The sequence below is a fragment of the Protopterus annectens genome, chromosome 17.part0 (genome assembly GCF_019279795.1).
Source record: "Protopterus annectens isolate FY-2018-M chromosome 17.part0, PAN1.0, whole genome shotgun sequence".
NCBI classification, from domain to species: Eukaryota; Metazoa; Chordata; order Ceratodontiformes; family Protopteridae; genus Protopterus; species Protopterus annectens.
In genome coordinates this window covers 759,680,776-759,704,217 of record NC_056751.1, presented here as the reverse complement: position 1 = coordinate 759,704,217, position 23,442 = coordinate 759,680,776, and the positions used below count along the sequence as shown (strand labels likewise).

Sequence of the window (23,442 nt, the reverse complement as noted above, 5' to 3'; positions counted from 1 at the left end):
GCATTTCTTTGTTTTCTACACATTCAGAATTTGTTAACATTTTCTGTTTAAGCAGTGACAATAAGTATTGCTGATATTTAAGCATATGAAATTGACAATTTAAAGCCCTCACAGACAAGGTAGGAGAAGTGTAAACATTTTTCCCCCATCTGTCCAGTGCCCTTGAATCCCTATCAGAGGGGATAGGGTTTTTTGCAGTGGAAGCCTTGACCCCTTTGGGACCCTGAGAAATAGTTTCTGGGTCACCAGCAGGGTTTTTATAAAGAAATTTATGTGAATCTGGAACCCTGTAGTATCTTTCTGGCTTAACAGGTGCAGGGGGTAAAGAGTCAGGGGACAGGCCGGACTCTGAAAATACATCATCTACAATGTCTAAACCAGGAGGGATAGCAAGAGGCCTGTGCTGAGGTAGTAAAAGAAAATATCTAAGCCTTTTCTTAGATTCTGAGTAGTCTTGGCTCTCCCAGTGGAAGTGCTCCCTCATGGTATGCAGGGTTTCCCCAAAAGAAAAATCCTCAGGAGGGGAGGCTGAAGGGATAGATTCTTCAGCATCGGAATCCTCATAGGGCGGGAGAGAGCATTCTTGGTCAGAAGACGAACCAGAGGAAATGGAAACCGGATCTGAAGATTCATATTCTGTCTCTTGCCTAAGCCTATTCTCAGGAGGGGGATGGGAACCCCTGATCAAAGTAATTAGGTCTTCGGCCATTTTGAGCATCTATTTGTTAGGCATGGAGGCCTGTCCATGGGCTTGCTGCACTTGTTTCTTTGTCTTTAGTGGTGCTTTAGTCTTTGCCTTTGGAGCTGTAGTTGGTTTTATATATAACTGTGTAGGCCAGAAAACACCCTCAGAAGCCGATGCCTGCTCAGCGGCTCCGGACCCATCTTAGGGAATATTATCCGAGTGTCCAATACCTTGAGTTTCCAGAGGCCTAGTCCGCTCCACGTGGGAGTCGGAAGCGGCCTGGGAGGTAATGGGCGTCAGGGGCTGCGAAAGCACCTCACTGAGAACCGGCGACTGGCTTAGAAGAAGCCTCGTCGTCAGTTTTGGACCTCAGATGCCTGTCCTTTTCCTTTTCCTTGTGTTTCTTGTGAATTGCAGTAGTCGGATGGCTATCAGACGACATTGTGTAATTAAATCTTCGGCCAAAGTAATGAAATGCAAAATCGTACCAACGCTTAATAGTGCGTTGGTTAAATCTAGCACAAAATCTGCAATTAGCTACGTCATGATCAGGGCTTAGGCAAGGAATACAATAAGAATGGAAGTCCTTATGAGGTATTTGCTTCCCACAAGAAATACAATTATTAACTTTTTCTGACATCGGTCTGGAGAAAGAAAAAAGTTTCCCCAACGGGGTACTTAGCTTTAAATGAAGACTTCGGATCTGAAATTCGAACACGAAAATCTCAGGAGTCAGCCGACCGGCACTTACGAACTGCTTCTGCTTCGGGCACCGCGCGGCAAGAAAGACTAAAGAAAATGGCGTCAGTTGCATCTTTTATACCCCTGGCGCACTGACGTCAGGGAAGAGGCGACAGCAACCGATGCCGGACTAAGACTTTGGAATTCAGGCCGACTGCGGGTAGCCTGCCAGCAGGATAACCCAAGAGTAATGACTGCAACAGTGAAACACGATGAACATCTTTTTTCCAGCAATGTTCTGGTCCGAGTTTTCCCCTCTTTCAAATGCAATGCAGTAATCTTTTTCTTCTTCGGGTGCAAACAGTGCTTAAAGTAAACTGCTTATTTTGAAAACAATAACCATCAGTTATCTGGAGTGCTTCCACCTTCATTCACTCCTTCTCAGTCAACAGTGTCAGTTTTAATTTCCCTTAAATGCAGCTATTTAGTACGGGAAGAATTACATACAGGTCACTCTAAGACCAGGCCAGAATTACTTAAAACCAAGTGAAAGGACTGAAATGACAGTCAATGTTATGGTGTTCACAGGCATTGTGACAATAGTGTTCATGGCTACAAAGGTTCCACATCTCATGTTTACTAAAATGAAAGTTACTGCTCCAGTCTACATCTGTTCCCCCTGTGCGCTCTCTGGACAGTCATGCTTACCCATTTTCTTGCTAGGTCCAACAGGCTGTGTCTAGTAACTCCTGGCAGAATAAGGCCATCCAAGGGAGGAGTGACCAGCTCTTCTTCTGAAAAAGACAAATTTTGAAAAAGAACATTAGAAAATGAAGAAGTACAGGCACTGAACTGCTGCTGCAGTTGCTTCTATTTTCTATCTGGATAAAAGGTGTGCAAATAAGTTACACTGGGTCAACTAAGACAGGAAACATGGAAGGACAGAAACTACAGTCATCTACTGTTTCCTGTTTATGTAATGCTGGTGGATACCTTCCTTTTTTAATACTGGGAGAACTAGTGTGGAAACAGACAAGAATACAAAGAGGGAAGTACAAGACTGACCCCCCCCCATGGTACAGATTGAAGAAGCCCTGACAGTGACCAAAACGGCTTCTGTGCAACAGGTGCTGGAGGGGACATGGCAGGGAGTACGGGAATGAGCAGCCATTGCCAGCTCGCCTGTTTTGTGAAGGGGGGAGTTACAGATTGCTGCTTGGATGACACTTGGTATTGCACCCATAGTGTCCAAGCCATCTGAGCAGATCAGCAGTGTGCTTTATTAGCATGGGAAGATGTGTGGATACATGCACGCGTCCCTCTCACAAACACAGATGCTGCAGGAGCCAGGAACTTCTGGGATTGGGAGGGATGTCACCTGAGTCCAGCAGATGGGCTTACTCACTGCTGCTTGACTTGCCTTTTTGGGGAACAAACAGGCAGATTATGCCCTCTAGTGAGGGACAGAAAGGGCTACAGGGTTCTCACGACTGCTAGATGGTACTGGCCCCCTCAAAAAGGAACAAATGGGTCAATGGGGCAAAGAAAAGGAAGACAATGGACAAGACCTAGAGGATAAGGGGGAGGAAAGGAAACAATATATTTTAAAAAGTTAAGTTTGTGGAACAGTGGAAGGACAGGATTCAGCATATTTTATAACTTCTTCCCTGTTCCCTCCCCAGTTGCATAACATACTGAGGAAACCATGGTCAGAAAGATTCTCATCTACACTACACAGCAGAAAAAAACAACTGGTTTCTCTTCTGTGAATCTTGCAGCTGTACAAAGAATCTCATACGTACACCTAGCTGAGCCACCCTGTCCAACCTACATCAGGCATCACCCTACTCAGCTGCTGTTTACAAACATACTTGCAAAAATGCTGACAAAGGAACAGCTGCAGTTTAGGAAGACAACAGTGCAGATGGTGTGTAGACGGCCACGTTGTCCTGCTTCCTTTCCTTGCCCCTTTCCCATTTCCATGAGTCACAATAAGCAGCCCAGAATATCTTCACTGGCTTGGTCTACACATCTCCCAGAAATGAACACAGCATTCCAGCTGTGACTATCACTGTCCTCACCAAGGAGGACGTTATCCTCAGGAATTTGTGTCCACATCACACAAACAATATATCCCCCCTTCTGCTGGCTCTCCCTAACAATATATCCCCCCTTCTGCTGGCTCTCCCTAACAATATTTCCCCCCTTCTGCTGGCTCTCCCTAACAATATATCCCCCCTTCTGCTGGCTCTCCCTAACAATATATCTCCCCTTCTGCTGGCTCTCCCTAACAATATTTCCCCCCTTCTGCTGGCTCTCCCTAACAATATATCCCCCCTTCTGCTGGCTCTCCCTAACAATATATCCCCTTCTGCTGGCTCTCCTAACAATATGTCCCCTTCTGCTGGCTCTCCCTAACAATATTTCCCCCCTTCTGCTGGCTCTCCCTAACAATATGTCCCCCCTTCTGCTGGCTCTCCCTAACAATATATCCCCCCTTCTGCTGGCTCTCCCTAACAATATGTCCCCCCTTCTGCTGGCTCTCCCTAACAATATGTCCCCCCTTCTGCTGGCTCTCCTAACAATATATCCCCCTTCTGCTGGCTCTCCTAACAATATGTCCCCTTCTGCTGGCTCCCTAACAATATTTACCCCCTTCTGCTGGCTCTCCCTAACAATATGTACCCCCTTCTGCTGGCTCTCCCTAACAATATTTCCCCCCTTCTGCTGGCTCTCCCTAACAATATGTTCCCCCTTCTGCTGGCTCTCCCTAACAATATATCCCCCCTTCTGCTGGCTCTCCCTAACAATATGTCCCCCCTTCTGCTGGCTCTCCCTACTACTCTTTCCAAATACTCTGCTTGTCTTACTCGTATGTTGACTACAATTCACAGCCACTTTTGTCCTCCTGGCATGCATTTTAATTCAGCTTCCCCCACCCAGCACGTCTCCACTAAACTGCAGCTGCCATTTATACATGCAGTCAGAAAGCCACAGAATCTCTTGCTAGAGACCCAGTCAGCCACGTAATAACCACCACTTTGGTTATGTGTTGTCTGTAAACATGCTGATCTAAATCCTCAGGTGGCACAGGTCCAGGCACTGAGACTGCAATGTACAATGAAAGAGCATTTCTTCTTCTAACAGCTGCGTCATTACTACCAAACTCAGCTGAATTTAGGTACCTAATTCTACACCCGTCCTCCTCCTCTGGGAATCACACCATAATCTTTAAATTCTACATTACCTTTGGTTGCTGCAGAAAAAAACAGTTTAGAAAGTGTTCCTTTTAAATGCATTTAACTTTCAACCACACCTCCATACCTACCTACATTCCTTCTCATCTTTCTCCACCTGTGCTACGCTCTGCTGAATGCCTCAGTAGATTCTCTCTACAACATTCTAATAGTGCATAACATGGGTGCACAAACCTTTCTGTGAAGATGTAATTACACACATTCAGAGAGGAGCTAGCCTTTAAATGCTATTACTGAAGTGCCCTCTTTACCTTTCTGTTTATAGGGAACCATTTGGATTCCTCCACCATGACCTCCTGGATCCATATCATAACTCATGATAAGAGGTCCAGCTTCTGTAGTCTCCAATCATACCCTTTCCCATCTATTTCAAACATTCTTCTGATGGCCTTCCCCTGGTCTCCGTTAAACAACCTAATATCCTTTCTATAGTGTTTGTGGTGTGGCCTGAGCATGTGCACAGCTAGTACTTGTGGTGTGGCGTGAGCATGTGCAAGGCTAGTACTTGTGGTGTGGCCTGAGCATGTGCACAGCTAATACTTGTAGTGTGGCCTGAGCATCTGCACAGCTAGTACTTGTAGAGTGGCCTGAGCATGTGCACAGCTAGTACTTGTGGTATGGCCTGAGCATGTGCACAGCTGTGCAGCAGAAAGTATTACTTCCTGGTTTCTGGAATCCATCTTACTAAGGTTACACATCAGTATTTTGTTTGTTGATGCTACAGCTCTCATATTCCACCACTTGTTGTTTAATCCACTTAATCCACTTTACAAATACTTCTAGATCTTGCTGCTGCGCAGTCCCGATAGGTATCAAATCTACACGATTCTGTGGTGGTTCCAGAACTGAGGTATTTCAAGATTTTTTCACAAGAGACCTCAAATTCCATCCTTGTTTACTCAGACAGCTTTACAAGTCCTGTCTTAGCTTCTTATCATATCATCCGCCCTACTGCAACCAATTTTTTGTCATTGGCAAAAGGTGAGCCTAGTCTCTTGTCCCTCACATAAGCCTGAAATGAACACACTGAAAAGTCCTGTGTACTGGACCCAGACAAATACTGTGGCACTCCACTAGCCACTTCCCTTAGTCTTTATTACCCTTCTCATATGCTCCACGCATACCACAGCCACAGTCCCACCCTAACCTCTGTAGGTTTCAAGGCAGCCACTGTCCGGCACTAATTCAAAATCCCTGGTGAAGTCCAGTGCTATGACTACCATTAACCCCTGGTTCAAAAGTCAAGCCCTTCTGTACATGAACCCATGTTGATTGTTAACCTGGACGCTGAAGGACTCTAGGAAAGCAACCAGCTTTTTCTTCAGTGTTCTTCTGTAGCCATCTGCAGTTTTCCTGCTCTGCCATCCTCCCCTTGTATGAAGGTATCATTTCTGTCACTTGCAAGTGGATGTTAGATCTGCACAAGATCTCCATCAGCCAACACATGACTACAGTCATCCCTATGCTGTGCCCTCCTTTACAATAAGCAGTCTTCTCTCTCTCTCTCCACCTCCTTTTCCCACCTAGTCTCTGTCCACTACTCTCTCTTCCACCCCCTCACATTAGCTTCCTTCTGACATTACATGCAGTTTCTTTTCTTTTATGAACATAAAATATGCATTCATGCAGTATCACTGTCTTCAGCCTGGTCAGTAGATCCCTTTCACCCTCCTTTCTGAAAAATATTGAAGTGGTAAATAGGTAGCCCGTTGTATCAGGCCCAACTGCAGTGGAAACTTACAGAAAATCGCCATGTTTATTACATACAAGTTCATAAGAAGTGAAAACAGACACAGTATTATGAAATCAGTTAAATAATCTTCTTAAAACATTAGAGCAAATAGACAATGACAGAAATGGAATCATTCAGGGAACATATCATTTAAACCATAGTTTCCGACATGGCAATGAGGTATATACAACTCAGTAAGCTGAAGAATATTCTGTGCCATAATTTCTGCAACAATTAATCAGGCCTGATGTGAAATTGTAAGAAAAAAAAAACTAAGCAGACTAAGGGAATGAAGCTCAGAAAAAAAGCTGTTGCAATGATGAACAAGCAGGAAAGGATACTTAACTGAAAGGGGCCAAGGATAGGGGTGAGGAGCAGATTAGGGGAGACGGCACTGTAGGGTGAGGGGCAGATTATGGGAGACGGCACTGTAGGGTGAGGGGCAGATTATGGGAGACGGCACTGTTACTTCTGTGGAAAGGAAATGCTAGGAAGAAAGAACAGACGTTAAAGTAGACAGAAAGAAAAGTAGAACATGTCCGTTTATTTCTATATCATTATTTACTGTTTCTGGGAAAGGGGAACATTTGTAATGCATCTGGCATTAACTGGAAGAGTTCCATAAGTCTGTGATGCAGTGATCACAAGTCTTTGACAAATTTAATGACAAATGGTGTTATACTTGGTACGTAGGAAGTAGCTACTCTAAGCTGCCTGGAAGGTTTATGCCAATTTACAGTTTCAGAGGGAATGGATGGCTATTTCTGTAAATCATATTGCAATTAAGTACATGCTGTATAATCACATTCTAGTGCTCAGATCATCCTATTATATGTAAGTACATGATATATAATCACATGCTAGTGCTCAGATCATCCTACTTTATGTAAGTACATGATATATAATCACATTCTAGTGCTCAGATCATCCTATTTTATGTAACATGATGGCCTTTGACCTCATTCACTAGTAATGAGCCAAGCGACTCCACTATAAGAAGTTTCCACCTTGTTTAATGGCTCCCTGTCGTAAGACAGGAGCTTGATGAGCTCTACTAGAATTTACCACATACATTCTGACCTGCCGTACCACGGAATGTGGTGACTGGCACTCTTCATACATATGACCTATTATTCACTAAAACTTACCTTCTGCACCACGACATCACAGAATGTGGTGACTGGCACTTCATACATATTACCCATTATTCACTAGAATTGCCACTTATCTTCTGCACCATGACACCACAGAATGTGGTGACTGGCACTCTTCATACATATTACCTATTATTCACTAGAATTGCCACTTATCTTCTGCACCACGACACCACAGAATGTGGTGACTGGCACTTCTCATACATATGAACCATTACTGAATAAAAAGCTTTACAAACTTTATTGAGGGAATACCCACATAAATCAAATGTATCCCTTTGTGATAAACCCATAGTGATATTCGGGGGATGCCTTCACAAGCTTTAATAAGTGCACCACCATGCAAAATGAGGGGTGTAACCATTAAAGACTATGGATGCATGTCAAAGCTATCTCTACGCTAATGTTACCAAAGGTGAAAGAAGACTTATCTGACGGTATCTTTAATGAAGTTTATGAGTAATTTGTTTTTATTAAGAAATGAGTCGTATATATAAGGGTTGCTGGGCAGGGTAATGCATCAAGGCACTTCAGTCATCATATGCCGTGATGCATCTATAAACTGTAGGGAGAACACTTTAAATTAATGCAGATTATAGGATCAATATGAAAATGCTAAAAAGTACAAAAGAAAAACTCAAAACCCTGAAATTATACTGAATGTATATGTAATGAAAAGAGATACTGCCAGCACAGCTAGCTGGAATTTTGTAAATAATTATATGTCATTGCTGAATACCAAAATGATTTATAAACAATGCTTGTGTTACAAATGTATTAGAACTGTATGTCATGTGTATATCAAACTACTTGCACACACATGCGTGTTGAAAAGGTATTTGTAGAGTACTATGTTTGAAATGTAACCACAGTGTGCCCTACTGGAAGAGAACAGAAATGAACGTGCACTATTGTAACTGTGTAAATGGGTCTACTTCAGTAGACCGAATGTTCACTTACCCTACTTTCATAGTGCCGAGATGGAAAGTCAGTGTTCCGGGACGTGTGTGTTATGCAGTTGTCGGCCTTTTCAACTCAGCAATATGAAAGTCGGGCAAGTGAACGTTCGGTCAACTGTATTTGTGTACATTTAAAACAATACAGCTGAAGTACTGAAGTAGACTCATTTACATGTATATATTTTAACAGTGGAAACTGGAATACAGGAGGTTAACCTCAGTCTAGTAAACTTTAGAAAATATATGAAATTAAATTACTTTAATAGGCTAGGTCATAAAAGATTGTATCTTTCAGTTCTCAATGCAGCAAGAGACAAAGTCTGCACTAGAAAGCTTTCTGTATTGTCCTTAGGGTGAACTAATTACTAGTCTTGAAAGCATGAAGGAATGCAATTGTTTTATGACTTCCAGCATCTGCTAAAGATATGAGGAAAAGCCCGTGTCTGTATATTTTTACAGGTAGATGCTAAATGCTGCCAACTTCTAGCAATGGGGGGGTTTGGCCTGGGAACTAGCAGAAGTCAGATGACAAGAAGTGATGTCATCCTTCAAGCTATCCCAGCAGTAATATTTAAGATAATATTTTGAAAAGTCTCTTAGTGAGACAGAGCATTCTGCTTTCTGTCTTGGGTCTGACAACAATTAGAAGATCCATTCACCACATCTGCCTTGCTCTATTAGTAAGTTCTTAGGTTATAGCATAATTACACAAACAGACAAAGGCACGATGTAAACACACTAAACTGAATAAACGAAAAACAGGACTAGTTGCTTCAGGCAGAACAAACAGACACTTTATTACGTGAGCGCTTTCGGGAAATTCAATGACTTCCCTTCCTCAGACAAAAGCATATGCTTGCAAGCTTCAATAAATAGCAAGCCTTAATGCATAAATTAAACAATCAAGTAATTAACAAAAATCAGACATTCTTTAAAGATAAATCAGTTAAAAAAACAAACGTAAGCTTAAGAATTAAATACTACCCATAAAGCAGAACTTTAAAAAGGCACAAGCTAGAATAAAAATAAATTAAAAAGTGCCAAGGACACCAACACTTACAAAATTGCTACATAGCAGAAAACAAATAAATCAACATAGAAAAGATACAATTTAATTTAATCTAAACCTTTTTAGAAAAGGTGGGCAAAAAAAGACTAAATAAAAAACACCACCTTGGTGATAACAATGGAGCAGGAACACAGTCCCCCCAAAGAAACCAGGACACTTCCTAGACAGGTACTATTAACTCTTTTGATTATCTATTGTTTCGCTGTAGGAAACTACAGCTTGAGATTTCGTACCTTGAGGAGTGTTTGAATAAACAGATTGTGCCTAAGGGCCTGAGACAATGGAGATACCCTGTTGGGCTTGTCAATCAGTCCGACTTTCGCACAGGCCTTTGAGTTTATGAGACTGTTAATTAAGGAATATAAAACTCAAGTGACCAACTACACTAAAGAATTGGAGGTTATGGAACATGCCATCCTTAGTAAAGAATGTCTGATTTTTGTTAATTACTTGATTGTTTAATTTATGCATTAAGGCTTGCTATTTATTGAAGCTTGCAAGCATATGCTTTTGTCTGAGGAAGGGAAGTCATTGAATTTCCCGAAAGCGCTCACGTAATAAAGTGTCTGTTTGTTCTGCCTGAAGCAACTAGTCCTGGTTTTCGTTTATTCAGTTTAGTGTGTTTACATCGTGCCTTTGTCTGTTTGTGGAGTTGTTATGGCCAACCAGGACGAGGTTGTTTCTCAGGGCTCACTATTTTCTACAATTGAAGCAGCTGACAATATTCCCGACGAGGCGAATGCCAATGGAGACCTGACTACATTGCTGCAAGTCCTTATGGGACGAGTTGATACTCTGACTCAGAAAGTGGAAAACCTGGCAGGTTCTGCCAGATTTGGAACCAACACTAACGCTGCTCCTGTTCAGAATGGAGCTTTAGCAACAACTAATGTTGCTTTACTTTTTAACGCTAATGACAGACTTCCCAGGGATAACTTGGAACCTCATTCTGACTTGCGAGGTCGCAGTCAAAGCGATACACGCCCAGGACCTAGGCAAACACTGAGAGCTGCTGGTGGGCAAAACAGCAGTTCTAGCGAAGTAGGCTTGTTGCCTAGAGTGCTGGATGACAGTGCTGTAGGGCTTCCAACGGAAAGCACTGGTGGTTTTGTTCCTAATTTGGGAAGGTTCTTAAATAATTTTGACTTTTTTGGTGATAACAATGGAGCAGGAACACAGTCCCCCCAAAGAAACCAGGACACTTCCTTGACAGGTACTATTAACTCTTTTGATTATCTATTGTTTCGCTGTAGGAAACTACAGCTTGAGATTTCGTACCTTGAGGAGTGTTTGAATAAACAGATTGTGCCTAAGGGCCTGAGACAATGGAGATACCCTGTTGGGCTTGTCACTCAGTCAGACTTTCACATTGAATTGATTAATTTATTTAATGCACAGGCCTTTGAGTTTATGAGACTGTTAATTAAGGAATATAAAACTCAAGTGACCAACTACACTAAAGAATTGGAGGTTATGGAACATGCCATCCTTAGTAATTGTGATTTCCCCCTATATAAATTTGAATATCTTAGAATTTTTAACAGCATTGATGCTACCATTTGCAAATTAGCAGCGGGGAAGAAAAAGAAAATTACTAGGGACGTTCAGCAGTTTAACTCCAAAACTGCCTACCCCCATCCCCCATTTGTGAACCTTGCTAACCAAAACACAACATTTCATAATATTGATGAGGTTTCTGATGGGGGAGAATCTGGAAGAGAAAACACCAACTTCCAGGTTCAGGATCAAGAGCTAAGGCGGAGTGAAAGAATAAGGAGTAACTTTAATAACCAACAGCTGAACAATGGTGTGGGTGGTCATAACAATGGCCCTAATGCCACTCATGGTCACAATAATGCCTCTAACTCTCTTTCTGATCAGCAAGAGGGGTATGCTACCCCTGGTATGGTCCAACAGGGTTTTCGGGGTCAGGAGACCCATCAGGACAATCAACCGAGAAACACGAACCAGCAGGGGCGATCTCGGAAATGGAAGAATCAGAGGAGGAGGTAGTTCAACAGAATCACCTGAACCCAACTGTTCAGGTTAATGATACTGGTGACTTCTTTTTGTACAACTATACTGACTTTTTGTTTCCGAAGGAGATGATTGAGTTTTTTTCTTTGGGGCTAACTTTTGTGCCAGACTCTGGCCTAAACACAATTATAGACCTTAAATTGTTTGTTCGAAAACTTAATCTCACTTCTCTTTTGGGAGTAAATTCATCAGTTCAGGAGGTTTTACGGGTTTCTAGTGTTTATAACCCACCCTTGCACCCGGTCCTTTCAGCATATGAAAAAATTTGTGAATTGGATTTCCGTACCTTCTGTCAAGGAGGGTCTAGAACGAAGAAATGAGGGTTTAATATAAAAGACAATGAACGGGACTTTATCAGGCTTCTAAAGGACTGTAAAATAAGAATGATGAAGCCGGATAAAGGGGGTGGGTTAGTTTGTATGGATCATGACACCTATGTTGCATCTATGTTATTACATTTAGAAAATCCAGCCTATCAAAAGATTAGCCGTAATGAATTGAATACTGCTTATGCTAAAATTAAACAGGTCTTGGATGACTTGTTTATAGAAGCTGCTATTGATGTTGATTTATTTGCATTTCTTTCCATGCCAGCCCCTAGAATAGCTTCTTTTTTCGGCATTCCTAAGATCCATAAACGCCTTTCCGACCCCCCTTTTAGACCAATTGTGGATGTGCGAGGGTCTATCACGTATGGATGTGCCAAGTACATTGATAGCATCTTAAAGCCCCTTATTGAAAAAGAAAGTCAAATCTGTAAAGATTCTTGGGGTTTCCTAAGGGCTTTCAGTAGTTTCCTCTTTAGAGATGATTACATCTTTTTGACTGTCGATGTGAGGGACCTCTATACAGTGATCCCTCACGACTTAGGCTTAGAGTGGGTTAGGGACTTCCTGTACGTCAGAAATATTAACAACAATACCATCTATGTTGTTGAAACACTACTTGAACTAGTTCTTACTAATAACTTTATGTTTTTTGAGGGAGATCTTTTTGTTCAGAAGTCAGGGGTAGCAATGGGCTCCCCCTGTGGTGGCAGTTTTGCCAACTGTATTATGGCTCAATGGGAGACCACAAAGTTATTTGAAGATCCGCTTTTTAAGCAAAATGTTGCCTGGTACACTAGGTATCAGGACGACATGTTTTTCCTGTGGAAAGGACCACAGCATGCTATTGATGACTTCATTGCGTCTATTTCTAGTTTAACTGACTTTTTGGAGTTCACTTATAGTATTGGGTTGGATTCCATCAGCTTTCTTGACATATGTATCCAAAAAGATTATGTCAACAAAAAGTTTAAAAGTTCCATCTTCAGGAAACCCACCTACTCTAATGCCTTTCTCCATTTTTCAAGTTGTCACCCCTACCACCAAAAGAGAGGGGTCGTTAAAGGGCAGCTTGTTAGAGCTGCTAGGATGGTTTCTGAGGAAGCCGACTTTTTGGAGGAATGTAAATTGTTGGAAAGAATGTTTATAAAGAGAGGATATCCCTTGCCACTTGTGCAATCTTTAGAGATGGAGGTTATTAATAAATGGCAAAATGGATTTTATAAACCACTATTGCTAGTTTTTGGGTTAGAAGGGTCTGAAATGGAAGAACTAGTTACCCCATTGGAAGCCCTAAGAAACAACAATAGAAATAAAAATGTTATTAGGTTCTTTTGCACTTACAACCTTGACCATTCCTTTATTAGGGCTACCTTGGCGAAAAATTGGGCTCTACTAATGGAAGACCCTCTTTTAGCCAAGGTTTTAGGTGATCAACCCACTATCACTTTTAGAAGAGGGCTGAATTTGAAATCTTTACTTCAATACACCAATAAAAGTAAGTGTTTTAGGCCCAAAGGAATGGTAAGATGCGGGTGTTGTCACCAATGTAAACACCTGAACCTAGCCTATCAGGTCAACATTAGGGGGGTTCAGTTTAAAATTCAAGGTCACTTTTCTTGTGACTCAATGGGAGTAGTTTACTGTGCTCTATGTCAGGATTGCAACGCCTTTTACATTGGTAAAACTGAGCGAAAGCTTAAGCAACGCATATATGAGCACTATTATGCAATCACTAAACGTGACCTTACGAATGCCCTAGCTAGGCACATTAACGATCACCCTGGCCACTTCTTTAAGTTTTCAGTTCTCACCCAAATTAATAAGGATGATAGAGGTGGGCCCTGGCAGATTAATCTTGAAATCGAAGAATTAAGATGGCAGGTTTTGACTGCATCTTATTTAATGCCTGGTCTCAATGAGACCGTGTCCATTAAATGCTGTCTCAAAAGATTAGCCTTGAAATGGTAGATTAAAAACATGCCTTTGGTGGCTCTGTTTATATTTTGTTTGTTTTTTGTTTTTTATTTAGTCTTTTTTTGCCCACCTTTTCTAAAAGGTTTAGATTAAATTAAATTTTATCTTTTCTATGTTGATTTATTTGTTTTCTGCTATGTAGCAATTTTGTAAGTGTTGGTGTCCTTGGCACTTTTTAATTTATTTTATTATAGCTTGTGCCTTTTTAAAGTTCTGCTTTATGGGTAGTATTTAATTCTTAAGCTTACGTTTGGTTTTTTAACTGATTTATCTTTAAAGAATGTCTGATTTTTGTTAATTACTTGATTGTTTAATTTATGCATTAAGGCTTGCTATTTATTGAAGCTTGCAAGCATATGCTTTTGTCTGAGGAAGGGAAGTCATTGAATTTCCCGAAAGCGCTCACGTAATAAAGTGTCTGTTTGTTCTGCCTGAAGCAACTAGTCCTGGTTTTCGTTTATTCAGTTATAGCATAATTATCTCAGATTCAGTCAAGAATATAGTGAAGCTTAGTTTAGATATTTTTCTTTATTTATTTGAGACTGTAATGCAATGTTTTAAATATTTCCTGTAGTTTTGAACTCTGATGTCACTGTGAATGTATATTTAGTATTGTCTTCTTATTTTATCATTTATTACTAAACATATTCAAACCTTTCATTGTGGCTGATCCGTGTAGAGATATTTAAGTTTTGAGAGTGCTTGCATATTTATTTGGTGACAGTGTGTGTGCTACTCCTAATAGCCTTGCTCTTGGTCAAACTACCCTTTGTGTTGATATTAATATTACACAGTAAGACAGGGCACCCTTTGTTAAGGGCCTTAAAGTAGCTGATAAGGGGTTCTGGTGGCAGTGGTAACTACCTTATAGTCTGGGCAGAAGTGGACATAGCTAGAAAACTTATGCCAGCCTTTTCCAGGTGGGTGTGTGTATAAAACAAATCTCAAAGAGAGAGAGAGTGTGTGTGTGTGTGTGTGCCCGCTACCTGGGGAGGGGTACAAAGCACTGGTTAGACAGAGAGAGTGTTGGAGGACTTGGCTTGGAACACTGGCTAAGGACTCAACTCTATAGCTGTGCCAGTAGGGAGTCTTACTGTGGATCTGTAGAAAGAGAAACAAGCCCTAGTCTGACTATAATCTGTGTGTGCTCATAAGGGAAAATGCACTTGATGCAGACAGCTGCATCTGAAAATACTGTGTGTACTTGTCATCCTCTCAGTGAACATCACCACTGTTGCCAGTGGTGAGGATTTCAGCTCCTTGACTACTGGTCCAGTGGAAGGTTGTCACATTTGGTGGCAGTGGTAGGATATCCACATCACAGTTGGTTGGCAGTGGTGGAATCAGCACATCACATATTGGGATTTAGTGGTGTGGATATTGAACTCCTGTCGCTTATAAACAGTGGTCACTAAAGAAGGTGTTTGTACTCTCAAACAGCCACACAGTATCAATTCAGATTTTCATATCACAATAGTGTTATTTTTTATTTTTTTAGCTTAGTCAGGGAGAGCATGAAAGGATATCAGCAAAGGATTATGGCAAGCTGACAAGGAGCCAGTTGGCTGAGATGTGTCAGGCCAAAGGACTGGTGCATGCCAACCTGACTAAAGTAGAACTGATTGCAGCCTTAACCAGCAACCAAGAAGACAACCAAACTGGCCTTGGGGATATAGAAATCTCAGAAAATGGGCAGTTCAACCTTTCCACAGAGGACTTAAAAATCTGTCTGCAGTTAAAGAGACTTCAGCCGAGGGCCAAACGTTTGGAACTAGAATAGGCAGAAAGACTGCGGCAGGAGAAACATGGAATTAGTAGCAGCAGAGAGACTGAGATGTCTGGAAGCTGAAGAAAATGGGAGACAGAGGCAACATGAAAACGAGACGCTGATTCTTTGTTAGGGTCATGGAGGTAATGGGGAAGGGAATAACCGAACCCCAGAAGAAATAAAGGGCAGTAAATTTCTTCCACAATTTACAGAGAGTGATAATTTTGAAAGTTTTATTAATATGTTTGAAAGGGTTTGTAAACAGTACAATGTTGACCAAGGCCTCTGAGTATGGTTCCTGACCCCCTTACTCCATGGTAAACCTGTAACTGCTGTTTCTAAAGTGTCTGATACTGACTGTTTAAAATATATTACAGTTAAACATTGTTTATTAAACTGTTTTAAGTTGACACCTGAAGCTTAAAGAAAAAGTTTCATGAGCACAGATGCAAGGCAGATGAAAATGTGTGTGATTATGTTACTGAGTTAAGCACTTATTTTCATAGGTGGGTGAATGGGTGTCAGGTCGCCACTTTTGAAGGGCTGGCAGACCTTTTGGTGAGGGAACAAGCCCTTAGCATTTTGTCTGAGGAAATAAGAATCTGGTTGGCAGATAGAGAATGTAACACCACAGATGTGTTGAGGAAAAATGGAGACCTATACCTAGCAAGCAGGGTATCATTACACAGGAAATGAATACCCAGTGCTGCACATGGGTCTAAGGGAACCCATGGTGGGAAGCCTAAACCACCCCAACACAGTCTGCCAGTAACAGGGGAAGTCACTAGTTCAGGTACACAGACAGGCTCAAGGGTTAAATGTTTTAAATGTAACCAGTGGGGCCATGTAGCATACAGATGTCCATGGAGGCAAGGTGGGGAACAAAAAGTAGGGGAGCCAGTAAGTGGGAATGACAGAATGCCAGTAGTACATTGTCTGGAGACAACAAGGGTACCAAACCACCACAAGAGGTTATATATCCTACCTTAGTAGATGGGAAACAGGTCTATATTATATGCACAAAGTCACTTTTTTTTCGAACATATAATAATCGATGCATAAAGAGCAAATGCTCTAAAGCGAGAATGGCCAGCTCCACAAATTTTTTCCTCAGGGAAAAAAATCACTGGACCATACACAAAAACACAAACTTTAAAATCCTAATCACCCCCCTAACTAAGTATACCAACTCCAAGATCGCTCTATGTTGGGGAAAAGGGCACTTCCCGATAACAGCCAACTGATTATTTTCTGAGGAAAAAATTTGCGATATGGCCATTCGTGCTTTAGAGCATTTGCTCTTTATGGGTCAATGATTACATGTTCGAAGAAAAGTCTCTTCAAGCATATAATATAGAACCATGGAAAACAGGCCACTGCTAAGATACAGCCTCTGACCTAACCATTGTGAAGCCTGCTATGGTTAAAGAGGAGCACTACTTGCTTGAGCAGTCTACTCCAGTCAGAGCTTTAGGATGGATCCCACTCCAAATACCTCTGGCTAGAGCTCACCTTGACTGGGAGGGTGGAAAAGGAAGCAAGCAAGTCAGTGTGTTTGAGGATATCCCTGCAGATGTCCTAAAAGGGAATGATTCTGGTAATGCAGTGTGCATGCAGTTAGGCTTGGAAACAGGCATGGGGGGGGCTGGAATCCTGAGGGGGACCCAGACAGACTGCACACTTGAAGCCAGGACAGGTGAGGTAGCTACTTCAGTAAAGGAGCTACCCTGTAGCAGTGAGACTGAAGGTGAGCCACAGCTGCTTCTGGGTGCTGATGTTCCAGTGGACAGAGTGACTGCAAGGGCAGAGGTGAGTAGTAGTACCCAGGCAGATAGTGAGGCACTGCTGTCAGAAGATACCAGACTTCCTGTGAAAGGGAAGCTGGGAAGGGTTACAAAGAGAGTTGAGACAGGCTCAGCTCTCAAACCCTACATTACAAACCTCGATGGAGGTAGCCAGGGAGGCACCTGATTCTCAAGGAAACGGGGAAATCTATATACTAGGACAAAGGGTTACTATATAGAGAGTGGACCCCTGAGGGAGGTCGAGGGTGAGAGAATACAGCAGTAGGTAGTGCCCACAGCCTACTGTCTGGCACTTCTAGCAATAGCCCATGATATTCCCTTTGCAGGTCATATGGGCATTAAGCATACCAAGATTCGTATTATATAGAACTTTTATTGGCCTGGGATTTCCAGGGATGTAACAGGGTACTGCAGGACCTGTCAGCAGTGCCAAAAGGTAGGCAAGGCAGGAGACAAGGTCAAAGCTCCTTTGGTGCCTTTGCCTGTGATTGATGAGCCATTTCAGAGGGTAGCTATGGATATTGTGAGGCCTCTGAGTACCCCAAATTTCACATGGAAGAAGTACATCCCCGTGGTAGTAGATTATGCTACCAGATACCCTGAGGCGGTGGCTCAGTCCTCCATCGAGGCAGAAAAGTGGCAAATGCTTTTTTAGAGATTTTCAGCAGGGTAGGTTTCTTGAAAGAAATACTGATTGACAGACATGCCAATTTCATGTCAGACCTGCTGGCTTGTCTGTGGATGCACTATGGGGTGAAGCACCTAAAGACCACCCCCTATCACCCCCCAGACTAATGGTCTTGTGGAGTGGTTAAACTCTACAATCAAGTCCATGCTACGGGCATTTGCAGACCAGTTTAAGAGGCAGTGGGACAAATATTTACCACATCTGTTTGCTTGCAGAGAGGTGCCCCAGGAATCCACAACTTTTTCACCCTTTGAGTTGCTGTATGGGCACAGGGTGAGGGGGACCTCTAGATTTGATTCATGAAGAGTGGGAAGGGGAGTACGAATCCCATATTGGCATTTGTCCTAAACCTCAGCTCAGAAAACTCATGGGCTTGGCCCAGGAGAACCTGGCAGAATCCCAACAGCAGAAAAAGGTCTGGTATGACAGGAGTGCTTGAGCTAGAGAGTATGCTGTACGGCAGCAGATGATGGTTCTCATTCCTGTCAGACACAACAAGCTGCAGGCAAAGTGGGAAGGAAGGTCAGTGCTGTTAACTACATGGCAGAACTGCCAGGCAGGAGGCAGGGGCACAAGTTGTACCATGTTAACAGGATGAAACCTTACCATGATAGGGAGGCCATGGTGCTAACTATTTGCCGTAGGAGGCAGGAGGAGTCTAAAAGGGATCTATGGCTACAGGGAGCAGCCAGCAACATTCCAAGTTAGTATGGTGGAGCCCAGGGCTGCAGGCATATGATAGGACAGTGCAGCACCGTACTGGGGTAAGCAATGCAAAGGCAGCTGGAATCTCAAGACAGGGAATGGGGTAATGTATTCCCAGATAGGCTCATTCCTCTCATGCAACCTTTCTCAAGGGGCACTTGAGAAACTAGCTTGAGGCTATGGCCTGCTTCTCTTCTTGGGATTAGTGCTAACATTTTGCTTTTGGTGAGAGAAGAAGCAAAGGAGTATTGTATCCTGGCAGAGTGATGTTGTGCTGAGACCAGCATTAGAAGTAGCCATTCATGTGACTCCCTTATTTTCATCATTCTTGACAAGCTAATTCTTTATTTTTCAGTAAGTACTGCTTGACTGATTCCTAACTTCAGAATATCTTCCTAAATACTTCATCCTTAAATTTTCAGGGTCTAATTATTGGTTTCCCCTTAAGTGTTTGGCACTGCTCTGTACAGACTCAGACACATGGAGTGACATTTTCCCTGTAAAAGACTTCAGTACTTAATATAATGAGCTCATATCCAGGTATGTCTAAAGGTCAGTCCCCTGTACTTTCTCCTGTCAACCTGGTGAACTTGGGCATCCTGAGGCAGTGTAGCAACTGCCTCATGTACACAGACAACCTTCTCCTCTTACCTCCCAACACTATGACTTGTGAGAGATGCACATATATAGTCAAAATGGAAGCCAAGCACTATCCAGCCAAGACTGGATTAGCCAGTCAAAAAGAGAAGGATAAAGTACAGTTTTGTACCTACCATAAATGTAGATGTTTGAGTGCTAATACAGCTGCAGTCATAACAGATGGGTTCTCCTGCCGTCAGGCGGGTCCTCGGTCGGCCGAATTCCAAAGTCTAGGTCCGGCGTCGGTTGTCGTCGCTTCTTCCCTGACGTCAGTGCGACATGGGTATAAAAGAACCAGCCGACGCCATTTTCTTCAGCTTTTCTTGCCCCAGATGTCAGGTGCCCCCAGAAGGAAGGCAATACATAAATTTGTGTAATAAAGCAATGCCATATAATCAAAATACAGTAGTGCAAGCAAATACATCATGAATGAATACCCCAATCTGGTTGCATGAGGATATGTTGGCCAATAGGCCTGTTCCAAGAGGGGAAAGAGGGAGAGAAACCTGGACTGCAGCTGTATTAGCACTCGAACATCTACATTTATGGTAGGTACAAAACTGTACTATGTTCATCGTGCATACAGCTGCAGTCATAACAGATGGGTAGAATCCCAAAGCTAAGAAAGGGGTGGTAGGCACTAGGTGGAACTAGGAGGAGCCAGAATGCCTTGCAAGACTGCAGTGGCAAAGCCCGCTCTAGAGCTGGAGTATAGTGGAAGGTGGTAGTGCTTGGAGAAGGTATGCACAGAACTCCAAGTGGCTGCTTCTAAAATATCTCTGGTAGGAACTCCTCTGAGAAAGGCTGCAGAGGTAGCCATGGCCCTTGTGGAGTGAGATCTGATGCCTGTAGGTACAGTTTTGCCATGAAAAGAATAGCAAAAGCGTATGCAGTGGGCTATCCATTTTGAGATTGTCTGTTTGGAAATTGGCTTTCCTTGAGCTCCTATAGCATAGGACACAAAGAGCTGTTCTGATTTTCTGAAAGGCTTTGTTCTGTCCAAATAATAACGCAGTTGTCTGTGGATGTCCAAGGAATGTAGTAATCTCTCCCCTTTGTTTTGAGGATTAGGATAAAAGGTAGGTAAAGTGTATGGCCTGATTCAAAGCTACCCTGGATACCACTTTTGGCATAAAGGACGGGTTGGTTCGTAATGAAACTCTGTCCTGATGGAAGATGATAAAAGGCTGCACAGCCATGAGAGCTTGTAGTTCTGAAACTCTACGAGCTGAGGTAATAGCCAGAAGGAAAGCTGTTTTCCAGGACAAATATTGCAAATCTGATGAGGCAGCTAGCTCAAAAGGAGGCAAGGTCAGTTTTTCCAGAATTAAATTGAGATCCCAAGCAGGTATTGGTTGTTTCCTTGGGGGTTTTAGATTCTTTGCCCCTCTGAGGAACTGTCTTAAGAGGGGGTAAGAGAATAAGGGTGAATCAGTGTTGTATTCTGCAGAAATGGCTGAGGTATGGATTTTGATGGAGGAGAATGAAAGTCCACTGCTTAGCAGCTCAGCTAGATACTGTAATATTTGAGGTAAATTCAGTTTTCCAGGATCCTGGCCCTTTTTCTCATTCCAGACACAAAACCGTTTCCATTTTGCGGAATAAGCTTTTCTAGTAGACGGCCTTCTGACCTCCAAAATGACATCCTGCACCTCCTTGGAGAGTAGGGTCTGTTGTGATGCTAAGGAATCTTCCATGCGGCTAAATTGAGTGTTTCATTCTGACTGTGAAGAGTTTTGGAGCTGTGCTGAGTCAGGAGAAGATGCATTAGAGGCAGGGTCCATGGTGGGGAATGCGTCAGGCTCCTCAGGAGTGGGTACCAGTGTTGTCTTGGCCAGTCTGGAGCAATGAGAATCATCTTTGGTCTGTCTGCTCTGGTTTTCAATAGAACTTTGGGCAGCAGAGGAAGAGGTGGGAAGGCATAAACTGTCATTGATGTCCAGCTGAAAGAGAGAGCGTCCACTCTCCCGGCCTTTGGATGAAAAAACCTTGAGCAGAATTTTGTCAATTGGTGATTTTTGTGGGAGGCAAAGAGATCTATGTCTGGCCTTCCCCATGCTTGGATTATCTCTGTAAAAACTTGAGGATGCAACTTCCATTCGTGTGGATCTGTCATATTTCTGCTTAGGTTGTCTGCCAGCATGTTTTCCTTGCCTGGCAAGTACTGTGCTTGTAGTTCCATTTGTAAGTCCATGGCCATGTTCCAAAGTGACATGGCCAGTCTGCATAGGGGTATGAATGTGCTCCTCCCTGCTTGTTTATGTACCACATAACTGTGGTGTTGTCCGTTCTTATCAATAGTTGACCTGGTTGAGGAAGGTCTTTGAAAGCTATAATAGCATTTATTACTGCTAGCATTTCCTTTTGATTGATGTGAAGGTGCTTTTCTTTTTGGGACCATTTGCCCTGAATGCACCGATCTGTCATGTCGCCCCAGGCGTAGTCCGAGGCGTCTGTTGTGATGACTTGATTTGCTTGAGGCTTGCTGAATGGGAGACCTGTGTTTGTTTGGCATGCTTGAGCCCACCACAGAAATTCCTTTTGAAGACATGGAATTAGTGGTATTATTGTTTCCAAACTGTGGCTGTGTTGAGACCATAGGTTTTTCAGGTACCATTGAAGTTTCCTCATATGCAGCTTTGCACATGGGATTAGTAAGATGCAAGATGCCATGAATCCCAGAGCCTGCAGGATTTTCCTTGCAGTCAGCCTGGTGTAATTTGCTAGTGCTCTGAAGTATTGAGTTAGTTGCCCCTGCTTCTCTGGCATGAGGTAGGCCATCTGGGTGTTTGTGTCCAAGTTGGCACCCAGGAAAATTATTTTCCGAGAGGGTATTGGCCTTGATTTCTTTTTGTTGATTGTGTATCCCAGAGAATTCAACAACATTATTACATAAGCCAGATGTTTCAGAAGAATGTGCTTGCTGTCCGCTTGGATCAGGCAGTCGTCCAAATAGGGGTATATTTGAATCCCTTGAAGTCTGCAGTAGGCAATTACTGATGCCAGGCATTTCGTGAATACTCTGGGCGCAGTAGATAAGCCAAAAGGCAATGCAGAGAATTGATAATGGGTTGAACCTGCAAGAAATCTGAGGTATCTTCTGCAATTTTGTCTGATTGGGACATGCAGGTATGCCTCCTTGAGGTCCAATGTTACCAGCCAAGACTCCTTGCCCAGCATGGGAAGAAGCTGCTGTAGTGAGCATCTTGAATTTTGTGCAGTAGAAATGTGTTTAGGATGGATAGGTCCAAAATAGGTCTCCAATCTTTTCCCTTCCTTGGTACCAGGAATAGTCTGGAATAAAAACCTTGACCTTGTTCGTGCGTAGGTACCTCTTGAATAGCTTTCATGTCTATGAGATCTGTAATTTGTCTTTGTGCCTCTGCCCTTTGATTGTGTGGCAGGTTTGGCATGCCTCTCATTTTTGGAAGGGTGTGAAAATGGAATCTGTAGCCTCTGTTTATAATGTCCAGGATCCATTTGTCTTTTGTGACAATATGCCAATGTTTTGAAAATAATGCCAGTTTTCCACCTAAGGGTGCTGCCATTTGAGTCTTGCTTGGCATGCAAAGGGGAAAGTCATCGGGCTTGCTTTCTGTATGGTTGCAAGTTATCCTCAGCACCTCTTTGTGTAGGAGCTTGCAATTGTCTGCCTCTGAACGATCCTTGGGCTTGCCCTCTGCCCCTCGGGCACCTGTGTCTACCTCTTTGGGGTCTGTCCGTGGCTGGAAAGGACCAATTTTTGGAAGGCCAATTTCTATTGAAACATGGGGGTTGTACCTGTAGAAAATCTTTCACAGTTTGCATTGATTTAGCCTTTTCCTCCATTTTCCTTAATACCTCCTCAGCATTAGCACCAAATAATACATCCTTTTGTAGAGGGGCATCTACTAATTTAGCTTTGACATGATCTGGCAAGGTTTGTTCCTTTAGCCAGGCATGTCTACGTATGACTGATCC

The 23,442-nt window shown here is 42.8% G+C and overlaps 1 protein-coding gene across 4 annotated transcripts in view; it reads right to left on the bottom strand.

Moving 5' to 3' along the window:
* Window positions 1-23,442, bottom strand: part of LOC122791658 (branched-chain-amino-acid aminotransferase, cytosolic-like) — a 661,658-nt gene that overhangs the window by 117,383 nt on the left and 520,833 nt on the right. For all 4 annotated transcript variants that reach the window (XM_044059481.1, XM_044059478.1, XM_044059479.1 and 1 more), the window contains one exon: window positions 2,075-2,160. In XM_044059481.1, coding sequence (XP_043915416.1) covers window positions 2,075-2,160 — 86 coding nt within the window. The remainder of the gene's footprint in view (window positions 1-2,074; window positions 2,161-23,442) is intronic.